This window comes from Geotrypetes seraphini, chromosome 1, assembly GCF_902459505.1.
Source record: "Geotrypetes seraphini chromosome 1, aGeoSer1.1, whole genome shotgun sequence".
Taxonomy (NCBI): domain Eukaryota; kingdom Metazoa; phylum Chordata; class Amphibia; order Gymnophiona; family Dermophiidae; genus Geotrypetes; species Geotrypetes seraphini.
In genome coordinates this window covers 533,678,495-533,697,778 of record NC_047084.1, presented here as the reverse complement: position 1 = coordinate 533,697,778, position 19,284 = coordinate 533,678,495, and the positions used below count along the sequence as shown (strand labels likewise).

Genomic DNA, 19,284 nt, shown 5'->3' with positions numbered 1-19,284 from the left:
GTAATTTAAGAATTAGAAACTAAAAAAAATCTTGATTATATTAGTTTTCACACTCCTTGATTCATTTCTTGGAAGAAGCTTCTTTTGCAGTAGTAACAGCCATTAATCATTTAAGCCTGAGGTTCTCAAGCCTTGAATATCGCTTAGCCATTGTGGTTTTCAGGATAACCACAATTAATATGCATGAAATTAAATTTGCATGCACAATTTCCATTGTATGGAAATGTAATCTGGAGTCAATGTTTTGCCTAGGTAATCGTTTAAAGTGTAGCCTGGATTGTGAATAACCTATTTATTGTTTGGAAGCAGTGCTAGGACCATAATCTTCCAAGAGGCCAATGAGCAGCTTCACTACTCCATGCTGTCTACTTAATAAGTCAAGCAACTCCAGGATTGTTGTTTTGAGCCAACAATTTACTCAAATTCACCTCAGGCAAAATACAACAAGGCAGAGGCAGGCCACTTAGGCAACAAATGGCAACTGTATTATATTTAATAATATCTCTGATTTAACGTTCCTAATTCCTTAGCTCAAGATAAAATTCATCTCTCCTTATTCTTATTTCTAGTACTGAGGGTAGCAGGGGTTAAACACTCCTTATGGTCCTTATGCTTTTCACTTACAGTTCTAATGCAAACTGCAATGAGACTCGGAGAGGCTGAGACTCTGAAGCAGATCTTTTAATACAGGGACACCGTAGCTTTAGATGATAAAGTTGATAAAAGTTTCTCCTTCATTCCAGTGATTATATATATCATACTCGTATATGAGGGATCTGCACTTTTATTTTTGTAAAACCCTATTTATTAAATGCGAGCATCTCAAAAGCAAAGGTATTAATATAGAACAAAATCTTTTCCAGGGAAATGGTAAAACCAGAGGACATAATTTGAGGTTGGGGGTGGTAGATTCAGGAGTAGAGAATGACACAGGGACAAATTTTTCCCCATCCCCGTAGGAACTCTTTTTCCCGTCCCATCCCTGCAAGTTCTTTTTCTGTCCCTGCCCCATTCCTGCATGCTCTGTCATCATCTGCACAAGCCTCAAACACTTTAAAATCATAAGTGTTTGAGGTTTTTGTGATTAAGGCAAAGCTTGCAGGAATGGGGTAAGGACAGCGACAAAATTCACGGGTACAGGAAGGGAAAATTGAGTTCCTGTGGGGATGGGGAAAAATTTGTCGCCATGTCATTCTCTATTCAGGAGCAATGTTAGGAAATTCTACTTTATGGAGAGGGTGGTGGATGCCTGGAATGTGCTCCTGAGAGAGGTGGTGGAGAGGAAAACGGTGACGGAGTTCAAAGAAGCATGGGATGAACACGCAGGATCTAGAATCAGAAAATAATAGTAAATATTGAAGAACTAAGGCCAGCACTGGGCAGGTTTGCACGGTATGTGTCTGTAAATGGCCTTTTGGTTGAGGATGGGCTGGAGTGAGTTTTGACGGAGATTTCAGCAGTTGGAGCCCAAGCACAGTACCGGGTTAGAACTTTGGATTCTTGCCCAGAAATAGCAAAAAGAAAAAAAAAAAAAAAGTAAAAATTTAAATTGAATGAGGTTGGGCAGACTGGATGGACCATTTGGGTCTTTATCTGACGTTATCTACTATGTTACTATCACTTTTTCAGATAATTACCCTGTTTTGCAATACATTTTCACCAGTGCCTTACTAACATGCTCTTTTACCACTTCTCTAGCCCAAACCATTTCCTGCAAAAATATGAAAGGGCGGAAACATTTTGAAGAACATGTGGGTGTGTGTATAGAGTGTGTGTGTGTGTGTGGTGGGGGGTGTGGATCTCTTTTCTCCTTGGTATCTTAGAAAGGATGCAGAGGGTGCCCTATTCTCTCATACAACCAATACCGCGGGTGCTATTCTCTTGGATTGCTCTTTGATTTTAGTATAACAGCTTGAAAACCACAGCATGCACCCTATAGACCTTCTGGATTATAAAGCTACAGCTTGGGGTTGAAGGTATGTTCCCTAATTTATATTGTAAGTTAGTTTTGTATTACATTACATTACTGATTTCTATTCCGCCTCAACCTTGCAGTTCTGGGCGGATTACAAAAGAGACAACTGGACATTTCCAGGATAATTACAGAGAGAATTCTGGTCATTTCCAGGAGAAGTCATTTCATTCAGTCAAAGTAATTTCATTCTGAACTCTTATCCCTTCCTCTGAAGTATTCCACTTTTCTGGAAGAGGCCAGAATATTTAGGGGTCAGATATTGCTCTGCCTGGCTACCACTGGTAAGAGTTAAAATCTTATTTGTTGAAGTAGTGGCCCTGATCATCTAGATAGGCACCCATACTGCCCAATTACCAGCTGTCCTGCACAAATCTAACGCATGTCTGTGTATTTGGATAGCCGGATAATCATAATGCCTACAGAGTACTCCAGGAATCTGTTGAGAAACACTGGTTTGGAATATGTGTTTACCAACTTTGCACAGTGAGATGGTACAGTTTTTGTCCATTCTTTTTGTCAGAATAGCTCAAGCTCTTTCAGGTTGGCTCAATGAGAACTGACCTCAGCCAATCACTGAGCGGCGCGGGACCAGGCAGGAAGCGCAAAGGTCGCGCTCCTGTGTCGCGCCGCTCTGCTCTGTTTCCAAAGACAGCCGTCTGGCAGGAGAGTGCCGCAACTTTTAAAAAAGGTACCGAGGGGGAGGGGAAGGTGTATTGAGAGAGGGGGGGGAGGAAGGTGTATTCGCTCCATAAGACGCACCCACTTTTCCACCCCCTTTTTGGGGGTAGAAAAAGTGCATCTTATGGAGTGAAAAATACAGTAATTGAGGCACAGCATGGAGGGAGGGAGACAACAAAGGTAGGGGGAATTATTTTATTTTCAATTTAGTGATTGAATTGTGTCAATTTTTGAGAATTTACATCTGCTGTCTATATTTTGCACTGTTCAGGAAGAAATGCATTTGTTTCTTTTTCTCTGGGGTTGTACAGCATACAGAGTCTTGAATCTTGGGGTTTTGTTTGTATATATTAGGGAGGGAGAGATGCTGACAAGGAAACCTGTCACCAGGAGTGGGATCCCTAGGATAGTAGACTTGGGGGTGGGTCAGTAGAATGGGCAGACCTGATGGGCTATGGCCCTTATCTGCCGTCATCTTCTATGTTTCTATGTTAGGGGGGAGAGCAAGGAAGGCATATAAGCCATAGGGTGGGGGGCCTTGGCTCTGGACAGAAAAGAATAAAGAGATGATGCCCAGATAAGAGATGCTGTGCATAGAGAATAGGGACAGATACAGAGGGGGAATGCTGGATGGAGAAGGGATGGGGACACAGAAGGGAAATACTGATCACAGGGGTACAAAGGGACAAGGACGCAGAGGATGGTGTTTTTTTAATTTCAGTCTTAGTAGTTTGCCGGTCCACAAAATAATTATTTTATTTCCGCCGGTCCATAGGTATGAAAAGGTTGAAGAACACTGCTCTATATCATAATGCTGCCACCATCATACTTTACTGTGGTGGTAATGTTAGAATGGCTGATTTGCTGGGTTTTATACCCAATGTATCACTTGGCATTGAGACCAGAAAGCCTTCTCTCAGGCATAGAAGCCAAGTTTTCAAGATGATTGGAGATGCTAAACTCAACACAAGTGAATGCTCTCTGGTCAAAATAAAGGAGTTTACTCAATATTGGAGGTACTCACCTATACTCTCAGGTATTATAAATGGGTTCTCAAATTTTGGCAAGCTGGATTCAACCTTATGGGGTGTCTGCATTATCCTCTATTTTATTTAATATTTACATGACATCTTTTTGTGACAAATTTTCAAACTATGGAGCAAAGTTTTTCTCCTATGCTGATATGTTTTTACTGATATTTTTTCAAGACATATCATCTACTGTTACATTGTGTTCTATCTTGCATAAAACACCTGGAATTATTAAGTTCAGTACATGTTTTTTTAAAAATAAACAGGGATAAAATAAAATTACTCTGGTTAGAAAGTGGAAATGATATCCCTAAGGAAATATGTTTCTCTGCAGGTTTAAATTACAGGTAGATAAGGTAGCCAAGAGTTTTGGAGTTTATTTAGACAGTATGTTATCCTTGAAATATCATATAGATAGATATGTTGATCAAAGCTACCTTTTATAAATAACATTACCTAAGAAAACCTAGCTCATTGAGAAAAACATTTCTGTTCTAGTCCAAACTCTTGTTCTTTCACAGTTACAAGGGTCATTTCATAAATAATGCACACTATTTTTTTAAAAATTTACATGTTTTATTTTTTTTTTTCAAGTATTTCTTTACAATCCTTCAATATAGTCTCCCTGCTTTGCAATGACTGAATCCCAACGTCTGGGAAGCTTCATTATTCTATCCAAGTCACCGTTATAGTTCAGTTGCTGAATTGCTTGGGTACCGTCGGAAGAAAGCTCTTCCAGAGATGCAAAACAATGTCCACGCATAGATTACTGTAATTGTCTTTTTTTTTTTGTCTCCTATCCACTAAGTTGATTTCAAGATTGCAGACTAGTCAGAATACGGCCACTAAGATGATTCTTGGGTTAAAGGGAGAGGATCACGCTACATCTAGGGCTCTTTTACAAAGCTGCGGTAGCAATTCTCTGGCGGTAAATGCACTGAAGCCAATTCAGTTCCTATGAGCTTGGGTACTTTTGCTTTAGGAGAATCGCTACCGTGGCTTTCTAAAAGGGGCCCCTAGTTTGGTGAGACTTTATTGACTCTCAATTAAGGCCCATATCATTTTTTTAAACTATCATGCTGGCTACATAAGATGTTTGCAGGAATTTGCCCTGAATATTTAATTTATTTATTTTCATTTCCTTTCTCTCCTCTGTCTTCATGAGCTGGAGAATTTTGTTTTGTTTATTTTCCATCATTTGTTAAGGTTAAATATAAAACAATCAGTTTCTACATCATTCATCCGTTACAACTTGGTGTTCTCTGCCAACTGAATTGCAACTGATTTCTTCTTATTTGCTTTTCCACAAGGAACTGAAGAGGAGAGTGTGATGCAGTGGTTAGAGCTACATCTTCAGCACCCTGAGGTTGTGGGTTTAAACACGGCGCTGCTCCCTGTGACCTTGGGAAAATCGCTTAATCCTCCACTGCCCCAGGTACATTAGATAGATTGTGAGCCCATGAGGACAGATACAGAAAATGCTTGAAGTATCTGTATGTAAAACCGCTTTGTGTGTAGTTGTATAACTATATAGAGTGGTACCTTGGTTTACGAGCATAATTCGTTTCGGAAGCATGCTCTTGTAGCGTGGTGGCTTCCTTTCCCCGGGGTCCCTGTGCAGCTCTCCTCCCTCTTCGGCCGATGCCTTTTCCGTTCACCAGCGCCTCCTGGCTTCTGATTCAAGCCAGCTGCCATCCTTCTGACGCATGTGCAGGAGCTCTGAACTCCCCCGTCCAGCCGGCGCCGCTTCAATAACACGCGCACCACGTACAAGCACGCAGGTGCGCATGTTGTTGGAGCGGCACCGGCTTGAAGGGGGAGTTCAGAGGTCCTGCGCATGTGTCTGGAGGATGGCCGGCTTGAATCGGAAGCTGGGAGGCGCTGGTGAACGACAGAGGCATCGGCCGAAGAGGGAGGAGAGCCGAACGGGGACCCCGGGTAAAGGAAGCCACCACGCTACAAGGGCTGCAGCACCCACAGGCAGGTACCCACCCCGGGGCTACCATACTGAGAGCTCGTGTAGCGAATCAACACTCGTTTTGCGAGACAAAAGTTTGCTGAGTGTTTTGCTCGTCTTGCAAAACACTCGCAAACTGAGGATCCACTGTACGTCCCAGTCCCTTTCCCTTTATTTAGAAAGTTCTTATTTTTAGGTTTCCTGTTCTGCTACATACAAGATATGTACTTTATTTTTATGCTATCTGATCCTGGTCTTCAGGGAGTTGGTGGAATATAAGAATCATTACCATTACTACTGTGTTTCCCCAAAAATAAGACCTAGCATGATTTTCAGGGTAGGTCTTAATATAAGCCCTACCCCCAAAAATAAGCACTAGTCGCCGGCAGCAGCACTTCCCCCCCCCCCCCCGTCAACCCTTCTATCTCTCCCTTCCATCCGAACCCCGACCGCGAGACCGAAATACCTGGTAACAAATGGCAGTGTCGGCAGCACAGGCTGCATCGCAGCCTGTCCTCACTCCTGGCCATTCCGTGCTGTGTTGCTGATGACATCATCAGTGATGTGACAGGAACGCCTGGATGTGAGAAGGGCAGGCTGAGATGCAGCCTGTGCTGCTGATGCTGCCGTTTGTTTCCAGGTATTTCAGCTTGTGGTCGGGGTTCGGATGGGAGGGAGAGATGAAAGGGTCAGTGGGGGGGGGGGGGGCGGCGGCGGGGGGAATGGGAGGGATAGCAAGATGCTGCACAGGGGGATGGGAGGAAGGGAGGGATAGAAGCTTCAAGGGTTCTGCTGCACAAGGGATGGGAGGGATAGAAGCTGCAAGGGTTCTCCTGCACAAGGGGATAGAAGGGAGGGAAAGATAGAAAGATGCTACACAAGGGGATGGGTGAGAGGGGAGGAAAGATGCTGCACATGTGGGGGAGAGAAAGGAAATAGGAAGAATTGGGGTGGAAAAGAGGAAGGAAGAGATGATCATTGTACATGGAAAAAAATAATACCTACTTGAAAATAAGACCTAGTGCCTTTTTTGGGCCCAAAATTAATATAAGACAGTGTCTTATTTTCGGGGGAAACACGGTATTACCATGAGTACAGTGTCTAGTAAGTGTTTCTGATCAACATCATGTGATCTTTCTTCATGTACACAACTTTTCCATACAGACTGAATTTGTGGAGTAACCTTGAAATGTTGAACAGTTAACATTTTCTCCATCTTAGCCAAAGACATCTGTACTCCTTGTTCCTAAATCCATGACTACTAACCTTGAAGGGATGATCTGATCAAGGCAGAATCTTGGTGGTGCCACACAATTTCCAGTTTACAATGATGGACATGCCAGTGCTCCAAAAACTAAATGAACACATTTAAATTGTCTTCTATCCCTACCTAATCAGTACTGTATCTCTAAATAATCTTACTGTGGAGTTCTTTGGAAATATCCATTTTATACAACAAATAACAAATTGATTCTTTAACTAGGCGTATTCAAATCAGCTGTGATTGGACAGAGGCTCTTTTTAAAGTGTGATTTGTTAAAGAATTTTTGGAACCAAACCTAATAGGAAGACATACTGTATACAATCAAGACTGGTTTCTTATTCTTAATTAGTTCTTGAGTAGTTCTGTAATTGTTCTTTCACTTTAAAAGTGTAGTGTTTGTTTTGTAGATCAGTGAAGCAACTTCTCAAATGCATTCAGAGTTTTTGTTTTTTTAAATAGGATATGAAAAATGCACAAGGGTATGAAAGCTTTGTTGGACTCTGTTAACTTTATGATGAGCACTTCATACATTTCATGTTTCAGCAGACCTTCCTGTATAGACAATACCAACATTATTGAATTGCATTGCACAGAATTACATTTTAATGTCCATTGGTTTAATAGGACTACTGATTGTGAGGCCTGTTTTACTAAAATATGGCAAGATTTTGCATTTATTGTTAACACTGTTCCCTCTAAGCTGAATGGGGGGTCCTTCAACTGCATTGCTGCTAGTGGGAGGGTGGTGCTTCAATATTGTGTTTTCAATTGTTGTAGATAAGCAGGTTCCCTATAGCCCTGCAGAGCTTGCTTGTCCTTCACTATGGGGAAATGTGCTAGTGAAACAGCACCATCTACTGGCAGGACTCAATTTAGAAAAAATAGTGGTTAACAGGAACTTAGGAGACATACAGGGGCATAAACAAAAGAATCGTTGAAGTCCAATTTGAATGTAGGGTGCTAGTCACCCAAAGTCGGCAGGGGCAAAATGTCCATTCTTGAAAAGTATGTCCAAAAAAAAAAAAAAAAAAATATATATATATATATATATATATATATTTTTTTTTTTAATTGTCTATCTAGACATCCTGGCGTTTGATCGTCCAGGCCGCCACTACCATCTTTATATCACATTCTCGACCAAAAATTTGTTCAAGTCCCAAACACCCAGAACAAGACCTTTTTGGATGTGAGAGGGGCCAGCATTGTGATGGACTGACCATCCAGACATGGCAACAGAGCAGTGAGGCACCTTACAGGGCAGTGCTGTGAACTTAACAAAAAGGGTGCCACATAAATGCTGCCTTATAGAACCATTATACCCACCTGTCTACAACCCCAATAGCTCTTATGGCTGCAGGTGCCACCTATATGGCAGTACAGTAGGGTTTTGGTGGGCTTACATTTTCACCATGAATGTTAGAGAGGCTTATGGGCATGGGTCATTCTCTCTATGGTTCAGTAGCCCACCCCCCCAGACTACTTAAGCCACCTCTGTGTAGCTCTACTAGGCTTTCCTATGCCAGGTTCTGATGTTTCGGAGGCAGGTATGTACATTTTTATTCTGAACTGTGTGGGGATACAAAGGGGTCAATGAACACGGGGAGGGTCTTTACTTTGTCCCTGCAGTGGTTATCTGGTCACTTTGGATACCATTTGGGCACTTATACATGTATTCACATCATCTAAGTCACAACGTATAAGTTCCATCTAGGCAGTCTCTTCAAACCTTCGATTATCCCTGCAGAACGACTAAGTCTCGGTCGGCCCATATCCTGCCCTAACCACTCCTCCAAAAACGTCCCTCTCAGCTCTGGCGCCCAGCGGGATTCAGAGGCCTAAAAAAGTCCCTGCATACATCTAAAAAGCCATTTTGATTATCAGCACTTGGACAACCTGTCTTTTAGATTGTCCAAGTGCCAGCTTGGGCGGGTTTTTAGATATATTTAAGTTTGATTATGAGCCCCATAATGTATTGCAAGAGGAGTTGTTTCAGCTGCACTGTTGGTTTTTTTTGTGTGTGTGTGTGTGTTTTAATGCATTTGCTATGAGCTACTTTAAGTTGTACATTCTTTGAAGAATGTTTGATAATTTCTGTTTACTGATATGTATTTCTAGTGTTTTAATTGTAATCCACATTGTCATATGAAAGGTGAACTGTTAATGTAACATAGTATATGACCACAATTAAGAATCAATAAATGAAATCAAAATGCTGGAATCACTCAAGCTGCTCTGCAGTGAGAACAATAAAATATTTCTCAGTTAACAGATGCAAGATAATTAACTGCAGTTCTATCTGTTGATTCAGGTCACTGATTGCATCCCAGTTGGAGCCAACATTTGCAAGATCTGTTTACCCATGCTTTGATGAACCGGCCATGAAAGCAACTTTTAATGTTAGACTAGTCCACCCTCCAGACTATGTAGCCCTTTCTAACATGCCAGCTATAGGTGGGTAAAACAACAGCATGACAGGTCTGCCATACAGGTGCTTCTATCTTTTGGTTGTGCTACAAGATTAATTTGACTGTTTTGATAAGCAGGATTAATGAGACAAAGCCAACAGGGATTTTAGTCAAGACAAATCTTGCCACACCAACCTACTACATTTTTTTGAAGGGGTAAATAAACATATGAATAAAGGTGAGCTGGATCGTGGATCTGGATTTCTAAAAGACATTTGATAAAGTATCTTATGAATGACTCCTGAGGAAATTAGAAAATCATGGGATAGGAGGTAATGTTCTATTGTGGATTAAGAACTTGTTAAAAGATAGAAAATGGAGAGTAGGGTTAAATGCTCAGTATGCTCAATGGGGTTCAATCACAATTGTAGTATGCAGGACAATGAGAGAATCAATTATATCCACCACTGTATACCTCTCAGTCAGTACATAATATATAATTGCAATATATTGTACTGGCTGAGAGGTATACAGTGGTAGTTAATGGGGTTCCCCAGGGGTCTCTGGTAGGACTACTGCTTTGTAACATATTTATAAATGATCTAGAGATGAGAATAGCTAGTGAGGAAATTAAATTTGCTGATGACACAAAGTTATTCAAAGTTGTCAAATTGCAAGAGGATTCTGGAAAATTGCAAGAGGGCCTTATGAGATTGGGAGACACGAGCAATGAGCAGCCAAATAGTAAAATTACATTTAATGTGAGTGCAAAGCAATGCATGTTGGAAAGAAGAACCCAAAACTATAGCTGTGTGATGCAAGGTTCCACATTAGGAGACACCACCCAGGAAAAGGATCTAGGAGCCATAGTTGATGATGTGTTGAAACCCTTTGCTCAGTGGCAGTGATGAAAGCAAATAGAATGTTAGGAATTATTAGGAATGGAAAACAAAAATGAGAATGTTTTATAATGCTTTTGTACCACTCCATAGTACAACTGCAACTTGAATACTGTGTGCAATTCTGGTCATCATCACTATATCAAAAAAAGATATAGCGGAATTAGAAAAGGTACAGAGAAGGGTGACAGATGATAAAAGGAATGGGGCAACTTTACTATGATGAAAGGCTAAAGCAGTTAGGGATCTTCAGCTTGGAGAGAAGACTGTTCAGGGGAGATATGATAGAGGTATATAAAGCAATGAGTGGAGAGGAACAGGTAGGTGTGAATTGCATACTTTACTGTATCCAAAAATACAATGACTAGGGGCATGTAATGAAGCTACTAAATAGTAAATTTAAAACAAAACTGAAGAAAAGACTTTCATTCAATGTGTAATTAAATTTTGGAATTCGTTGCCAGAGAATGTGGTAGAAGCAGTTGGCTTAGCAATGTTTAAAAAAAGGATTGGCTAATTTCCTAAAAGAAAAGTCCATAGGCCGTTATTAACCTTTATATTTGGCACGGTTGCTCAGAAGCAGCATTTATTTCTATGGCTCTTATGGGAGATCTGCATCTCCAAATGCCTGTTGCTCTTATTCAATATTAAGGGGGTCTTTTACTAAGGTGCACTAGCCGATTTACTAAATGCTAGCACATCCGTTACATTCTGTGGACGTGTTAGCGTTTAGCGAGTGCTAAATTGGCTAGCATGCCTTAGTAAAAGAGGGGGTAAGTTAGTAAAGCAGCCGTTTTCACCATCTGCCAATTAAAGAGTTAAAACGGATTTGGGAAAATCCACTGTTTATTTTTAGGATAAGCAGCATAAAATCTGCTTTACTCTTTTTTGGCATATTGCTAGGTCCTTGTGACCTGGGTTTAGAATAAACAGCATAAAATCTGCTTTAGAAACATAGAAATAGACAGCAGATAAGGGCCAAGGCCATCTAGTCTGCCCACCTTAATGTCCCTCCCCTACCTTCGCCCTATGAATAGATCCCTCCCCTACCTTCGCCCTGTGAATAGATCCCATGTGACGATCCCATTTGGCCTTAAAATCAGGCAAGCTGCTGGCCTCGATCACATGCATTGGAAGACTATTCCAGCGATCAACCACCCTTTCTGTGAAAAAGAATTTCCTGATGTCAGCTCGTAGTTTCCCTCCCCTAATTTTCCACGGATGCCCTCTTGTTGTCGTGGGACCCTTGAAAAGGAAGATATCTTCCTCCTCTTTTTTGGCATATTGCTAGGTCCTTGTGACCTGGGTTTTCCACTGTTGGAAACAGGATACTGAGCTTGATGGACCTTCGGTCTGTCCCAGTATGGTATGGCAATGTATTTGTCCTTATGCTCATTGTAGAGTGCTAAAGTATATAGGAAAGAAGGGATTTCTTTTGTGTACATAAATAATAATATTATTTTGCTAAAAAGAGCGGTACTTGGAAATGTCTAAGCCATTTATTTATTCGGTTAAATTTTTTGTTTAATATACCACTATTGTAGTGTTTGATAGATTTGGTTGTTTTTTTTTCTCAAATACGTTTGTCTCTTAGGGGTTCTTTTGTTAAGCTGTGGTAATAAATAGCCTTAGTGCATGTCATTCGCACATAAGTCCATTTTTACCACCATTTGAATAATCGCTCTGCACTAATTTTGCCAATAGCATGTAGTCATTTTTAAAAATAACTGCAGGAGCACTTATCGCCACCTGTTCTGTAGGTAGTAAGGGCTCCCACTTTATCTGTGCGCTAACCAGTTAGCATGTGGTAATGTAGATGTGCAGGAACACCCACTCTCCATCTTTGACACACCCCTAAAAAAGTCCCAAAAATATTTACTGCACTTGTTTATATACACACATGCAAAAATTAACATGTGTTGTTTTAGCATGTCCCATTTTAGGGCATTTGTACTGCATTAGACTTGCATTAGTAAAAGGGCCAGTTAGTATGTCAAAACACATCTCATATAAGGACCTATTTCCTAAGCTGCGTTAGCTGTTTACATGGCAGTTAATGTGCACCAAGAGTTAATGTGGCAAGTTTTTTTGTTTATTAAGAAACTTGCTATGCCACCCTTTTCCATACATCAAAAACGGTTTGTAATTGAGATTTAATTTGAAAAAAAAAGGAATGGAATGGAAATTCCACACACACATTTCTGCATGAACAGATAACATAGAATAGATGGAGACTTCATCCTTCAGTTAATACAAAGGTAGTTACTGTGCATTAAGTGATTGTTAATACTCAGTGGCATAGGTGCTACACTTCTGAAAATGTAATGAACTGTTCCATGGTATCTGCTATGTTACCACTACCTGCATTAACTGCAAGGCACATTCCTGTCTCTTAATATACAGTAGTGGAATTATCTACTAAGCTGTGGTAAAGGTTTGCAATTATCATGTGGTAACTGCCAGGCCTCTGCATTTACTGTTTGGGTATTCCCAGCCTCTACCTATATAATTAGGCCAGGATTCTGTATAGGGTGCCTGGTCTCAGAAGCCGAAGGGCGTCCTATACAGAATCGCACCTAAGTCCGCCTAAAGTGAACCCGATTCTCTAATAGACGTCCATGTTACAGATGCCAGTTAGAGAATCGGGTTGTAAATAGATGCGGCCGCTGAGCTTATCGCGGCAAGGGATCTCCCTGCCTTGACAAGTTAGTGGCTGTGGCTGCCCGTCCCGTCTGAACGATCACCGGCAGGAGAGATGCACAATCCCTCCTACCAGAACCCCCCCCCAGTAGATCACACCACCACCCTCCCCCAAAACCCCCTCTAAACTTTAAGGAAGGCCGGCCGGGTCTTCCCTCCGTCCGGCTGGCAGCCCGCCTACGTCTGAATGAGGCAGGCCTACCCCTTCCCAGTGCATTGTGGGATGCACCATGAAGGGGCCTAAGGCCTGATTGGCACAGGTGCCTAAGGCCCCGCCCAGCCTAAGATTCTGGTTGGCCCAGGAGCCTAAGGCCCCTCCTATGGGTGGGTTCTTAGGTGCCTTGTCCAATCAGCCCTTAGGCCCCTCCCCGGTACATTCCACAATGCACCAGAAAGGGGCAGGCCCGCCTTCCTTAAAGGTTAGAGAGGGGTCCGGGAGGAGGATCCGTGGGGGGTTCCGGCAGGAGGAATTGGGCATCCCTCCTGCCGGTGATCGTTCATGCGGGATGGGTAGCCATGTCTACTACAATGTACACGTCTCCCACTGGCCTAGGGAGAAGCGTACAGCTGCCTAGGTCCCCCTAAGGCTACTTCTTGGGCAAACCATGGCCACACCTAGTCTTAGGTGAGCTTAGGCTCCCGGATGCACCTGCAATGTAGGCCGCCTGCCTTAGGAGCTTTTTTTAAAAAAACAAAAAACCGTGCATCCCGATTGGCTGGTTAGACAGCAGTAGGATGCCTACTGCTGCCTACACGGGACACCATTTATAGAATCCGGGCCTTATAAATCACCTAGAAGCACTCTGATGCAATTGGCAGTATATCAAGCACAGATAAATAAACTAAATAAATAAATATTAAATACATTGCACCTATTTAGGTGGTGCTGGCTATACTACATTATCTGCCATATTAACAGTTGTTTCATATTAGCAGCATATTTCCCCAAGTGCCAGAAATGCACAACAGATTTAGGTTCCCCTTTATGAAGCCGCGTTAGGGTTTTTTATTGCCGGCTGCAGCGGTATTAGCTCCAACACTCAAAGGAATTTTATGAGCGTTGGAGTTTTTACCGCCACTGCATGCAATAAAAAAAGCCTAATGCAGCTTCATAAAGGGGAGGGGGGAGGGAGGGTTATTAACTTTTGCAGTTACAATGATTAAGTAAATGGGGTCCCAAATCCTCTACAGGATATTTTTGTTCAGTGGAAAGCTATTTTTTCTTTTTTTTTCCTAAACAGTAGTCTAGACTTGACTATGTTTTCTTTACTGAAATTAATTTACTCTAGCTACATCTGAACGGGAAGACGCAAATGGAAGTAAATGGGCAGTTACAACATTTAACACCACACTGAAAATGTCAACTTATATAACTGCGTTTGTAGTTTGTGACTTTGATTATGTCAGCAGAACCGTACGGGGAAATGAGGTAAGAAACTCATTTTATGGCATTACTGTCCTTAAATTGTCTGGTATGTTTTACTGCATATTGTATTTATAAAATGTCATTTGGAATAGCTTGACGGCTTCTTCATGAGATGGATCACGCTCCAACTGAAGCTGCAGTGCCTTGGGGTTTGATTCCAGTTACTTGTGATTATTTTTATTCCATGTTTTCCCCCTCTAGTCTTTCCCTGCAGCAAAAGTCCTCTTGCTGAAATGCACAGATTGCATTTCTCTCCAACAACTAGTGCAGGCCTTAAGCAAGTGCACATGCTCTGAATATTAGGGCTGAAGATAGATGAAAAATTTTAATCGCCATTAATCGTTCTATAATTTAGCAATTTAATCACAATTAGTATGCAATATATTTTTAAAGAAAATACAACAAACACAAAAATATTCCTGAAATCAAGCAAAGACCATGTGTTTATCTGTAGTTTTCTCTCTATCTTTAATCTACTACCTGGTTCCCTTTCTTTGTACTCACCTTCTCAGCTCTATCCTGTTCTCTCCTTTCTCTTGCCTCCAGGTCAGTGTGTCTCATCTATTTTTTCCCCACTCACCCCTCATATCCAGTATCTCTCTTCCTACCTCTGCATCCAGTTTCTGATTTCTATCAACACATTTCTCTTCTCTTCACTCCCCACACCCACCCCTCCCCGAGTTTGGCATCTCTTTCCCTCTTTGCCCAATGCACCACCTCTATTCCTCCTTCCCTGTTGCAGCACTTCTTGTCCTCCATGCCCCCCAAATCCAGCACTTCTTTTCTCCTCCTTGCCCCCTGTGGAGCCCATCTCTCCCTCCTCACTCACCCTCTCTTTGATGCAGTGCCTTGCTCCATCCTTGCCCCCCTATTCATCACCTTTCTCCATGCCCCCCTCAAGATAGCCATGCTCTTCCTCCTTGCTCCAAGTCCAACATTTTTCTTTCTCTCCTTGCCTACTCAATGTTACAACTCTCTCCCTCATCCTGCATCTGCCCTCTTTCTCTCTGCCCTTCCCTTCCATCCAGTGTCTGCCTTTGGTATGCCACTGCCCCACCCTATGGGGTCTGGCATCTCTCTCTTCAATTCTTGTCTGCTTCTCTTCCCTTCATTCTCTTCTCTGTGGCCTGGTATCTCTTTTTCCTCTTCCTCCCTCTCTCTCCCTCCCACCCAATTTGGTAGCTTTCTCCTTTATCCCTCTCTCCTCCCAATTGGATGCAACATTTCTTCCCCCTCCCCCCACCCATGTAGCATGGGTACCTCCCTCTCTTGTTTCCTTTGGGCCACCAGCAGCGTCAGTTAGCTGAACATGCTGCCTTCAGCAACCCCAGAAGCTTTCCCTCTGCTTCAATTTCTGTCTTTCAGAAGGAAAGCTGCTGGGGCTTCTGAAAGCAGTATGTTCAGCTGACACTGCCGGCGGCCCCAAGATTGCAGGCGGCAGAAAGGGGAAGAGAGCAGAGCACTCTCACAGACAAGTAATTGCATTAATTTTATTAATCAGCATTAAGGATTTGGCACATTATTCGCATTTATGTGCTAAATTTGCAACCCTACTAAATATGTGTGTGTGTATGTATATACACATAAATCCAACAAGCACATATTGAAACATTTCCTGGAATGTGAGAATAAGCATGTAAAAGTCCCATAATAGGAATAAGATGATGGTTTGATTACAGTGTTCTAACATAACAAAAGTCAAAATGTTATGTTAATAAGGTTTTCTATTCCACCTTTACTTATTCAGTTCATGGTGAGATTACATTACAAGAAATTGGGTCAGTTATCCAGGAAGTTACAGTAGACAGTTTCACATAGACATTATTCCTGTTCTCTTGTTGACCCCTTAATAAAAAAGACATTCAATAGAGATGCTAGTACAGGTACAGTTATTAACACAGTTAGGTCAGAGTTAAAAATACATAGTTATAAGTTCATTTAGGTCATCATTGGCTCATTGTTATGTCCCAGGAGTTGCATTAGACAGGTTAGAAATGGGCTTTTATAATTGCCATTTTAGTTACTTCAGAGTTGGCTCCCTGTCTTGGTACAGAAATGCTTTTAAAAGTTTTCTGAACCTGAGATAGTGGGCACAAGATCATAGTATAAGTAGTTGGTTCTAGCATTTTGCTAATTGATATTAGATGGATAAGGTAATTTGCCTGGTAGACTTTATATTATTCCAAGCTGTTTATGTGGAAAAGATTTCTGGTGTAATATCTGTTGGAGGCGCCCTGGAGTAGGATGGCCCACTCTGTTAGGTAGTTTATAGTTTATAGTTTATTCAATTTTTGATTAAACGCTTTTTCGTTTCTTCAAAGCGTTGTACAGAATAAAAATAACTTTACAGATAAAAAATAAAACATTTAATACAAACTTTTAAGATCGACATGACTGACGTATTAGGTAATTATAGACAGACATACAATAGACACGATTGGTAAAGGGGGTAAGAAATACAATTGATAAAATAAAAATAAGAAACATTTAAGGTAAACACAAAAGGAATTAGGGGGAAGGGTATAAATTAAAAACTAGTATTAATGATTTGATGTCTGAAATGTGCCTCTTTATTTATTTATTTATTTATTTTTTTTTTTTTCAGTTAAAAGCTTCGTTAAAAAGGAAACATTTTAAGTTACTTTTAAATTTTTTTAAGTTGGGGCGTTGCCTGTTAGGATCTTAAAGGCAATGATGCCTTATTTAAACTTGATCCTTGCAGTTATGGGCAGCCAATGTAGTCTCGTATAGTAGGGCTGTAGGTGTTCCGATGTCCATATTTCAGTCTTTCTGCTAGATTTTAAGCTGGTTGTAGATGCAATAATAACATTTTACAGCAAAGAACTAGTGTTACTTTACAGTAGTCTATTTGAGATAGGATTAGGGATTGCACTAAGATTCGGAAAGTCTCTGTTTCAAAGTATTTTGTGATGGATCTTAACTTTCTCATCACAAGGAAAGATTGTTTTATTATCAATTGTTCATGGCTTTTCATGGATAGAGGTGGTTATCAATTTCTACTCCTAAGATTTGAGATTTGTAGTTCTAATGGAAAATCTGTGTCTATTCTGTAATCCTTGGAGTGTAGCTTGGGTCATTTGTGAGTCGTACCCAAAGGAATTTGGTTTTGTTCTTATTTAATCTGAGGTGGTGAGTTGAGGTCCATTTTTCTTTGATGTGAACACATTTTTTTGACAATGGTGAGGGTTTTAGCTAATGCAGTCATTGCCAATAGCATGATCATTATGTCTTCTACATAGGTGAAATGTTTTAATTGTGTGAAATCTAGGTTGGATCTCAAGGATTGCATTAGAAGGTTTATTTAATTATTTAAAAAATTATTACCTCCCAGCATCCCACAATTATACACTGGGTACAAAAAAACATAGACATACAATCACAAAAGCAGCAGAAACAATAGTAAAATAGTAACATAAACTTCAAGAAAAAGCTTGCTTAACAAAATTGTCTTCACAAGTGTCCTAAATTGTAACACACTTGAAGATCCGTTAATATCAGTAGGCAAAGCATTCCACAGAGATGCACCCTGTATGGATATCATAGTGCACCGAAGAGCTGAATGTGCCACAAACTTAAATGATGGTGAAAATGGAAATCCTTGAAGGATCCCACTGGGAGGGTGCCAGCTGTCAAAAAGTCTACTATCCTTACGTACAGCATAGTACAGAATGGTTAGAAAGCTTTGGAACCAGGAGAGGATTGGGCCGCTAAATCTGCAATTACTGAAGATGTCGGACATTTAATCGAAGTCTATCGGGTCAAATGCGCTGCTTAGGTTGAATTGGATTATGATTGTGCAGTGTGACCCTTGCTTATTAGTTCTTTTCCATATGTTACTAGTGCTGTGGCCATCGTCTCAGTGCTGTGATTTTTCCTGAATCTTGATTGTGAAGGGTGGAGGATATTGAAGCGTTGTAAGTAGTATTCGAGTCTTTTGAGATGTATCCTTTCATCATTTTGATAAATAGGGGGATGGAAGCTACTGGCCAATAATTGATCACATCAGAAGGGCTACGCTTTGGATTCTTGGGAATAGGCGTTAAGATAATTCCTTCTCCTGATTTGAGGTAAAAGCCAGGTTTTAGGTGATAATTGAGCTACTGGGTTATTTTTCATTTGGCTGTTGTTTGATCAGGTAAGGTGGACAGGTATCGAGGCTGCAGAATGCTTTGGAGTATTTTAGGAGAAGCCATTTTGTGTCTTTGGATTTAATCTCTTCAAAATTGTTCCAAAATCTGTCTGCTGGTATAGGTGGTTTTGTTATGGTGGGTCTAGCTCAGTGGTCTCAAACTCAAACCCTTTGCAGGGCCACATTTTGGATTTGTAAGTACTTGGAGGGCCGCAGAAAAAAATAGTTAATGTCTTATTAAAGAAATGACAATTTTGCATGAGGTAAAACTCTTTATAGTTTATAAATCTTCCCTTTTAGCTAAGTCGTAAAAATAATATTGTAATTTATAGCTAAAGAGACATATGATCAAGAAACTGTTTTATTTTACTTTTGTGATTATGATAAACATATCGAGGGCCTCAAAATAGTACCGGGCGGGCAGCATGTAGCCCCCGGACTGCGAGTTTGAGACCACTGGTCTAGTTGAACTGGTTGGGGGGAGGGGTTGTAGCTGGTCTCATGTAGATTGAATCTTTGTTTTAAAATAGTTAGCTAGTTCTGAGGCTATTGGAATAAAGGGGTTTCTAATACTGAGAACAGTTTGTTGCTTTTAAGATTATCTTTGGCGCTGATATGTTTAAAGTAGTACGCTTTCTTCTTTTGTGTCAGTGGTGAATTATATTCTAGGATTTTCTGGCACCACTTTGTCTTGTTTTCTGTGGAGGGGTGTTTATGCCAGTAGTGCTTGGCTTGTCAGCAAGCTCTTGTTAGGGACATAAGTGCTGAGTAGAACCACTTCTCTGATGATCTTTGA

At 41.0% G+C, this 19,284-nt stretch overlaps 1 protein-coding gene across 3 annotated transcripts in view; it reads left to right on the top strand.

Annotated features, from left to right (window-relative positions):
- Nucleotides 1-19,284, top strand: part of LVRN (laeverin) — a 126,598-nt gene that overhangs the window by 23,397 nt on the left and 83,917 nt on the right. For 2 of the 3 annotated variants that reach the window (XM_033929063.1, XM_033929062.1), the window contains exons 2-3: nt 9,217-9,359; nt 14,202-14,341. In XM_033929063.1, the coding sequence (XP_033784954.1) occupies nt 9,217-9,359; nt 14,202-14,341 (283 nt within the window). The remainder of the gene's footprint in view (nt 1-9,216; nt 9,360-14,201; nt 14,342-19,284) is intronic. The other variant, XM_033929064.1, reaches the window with a different exon arrangement.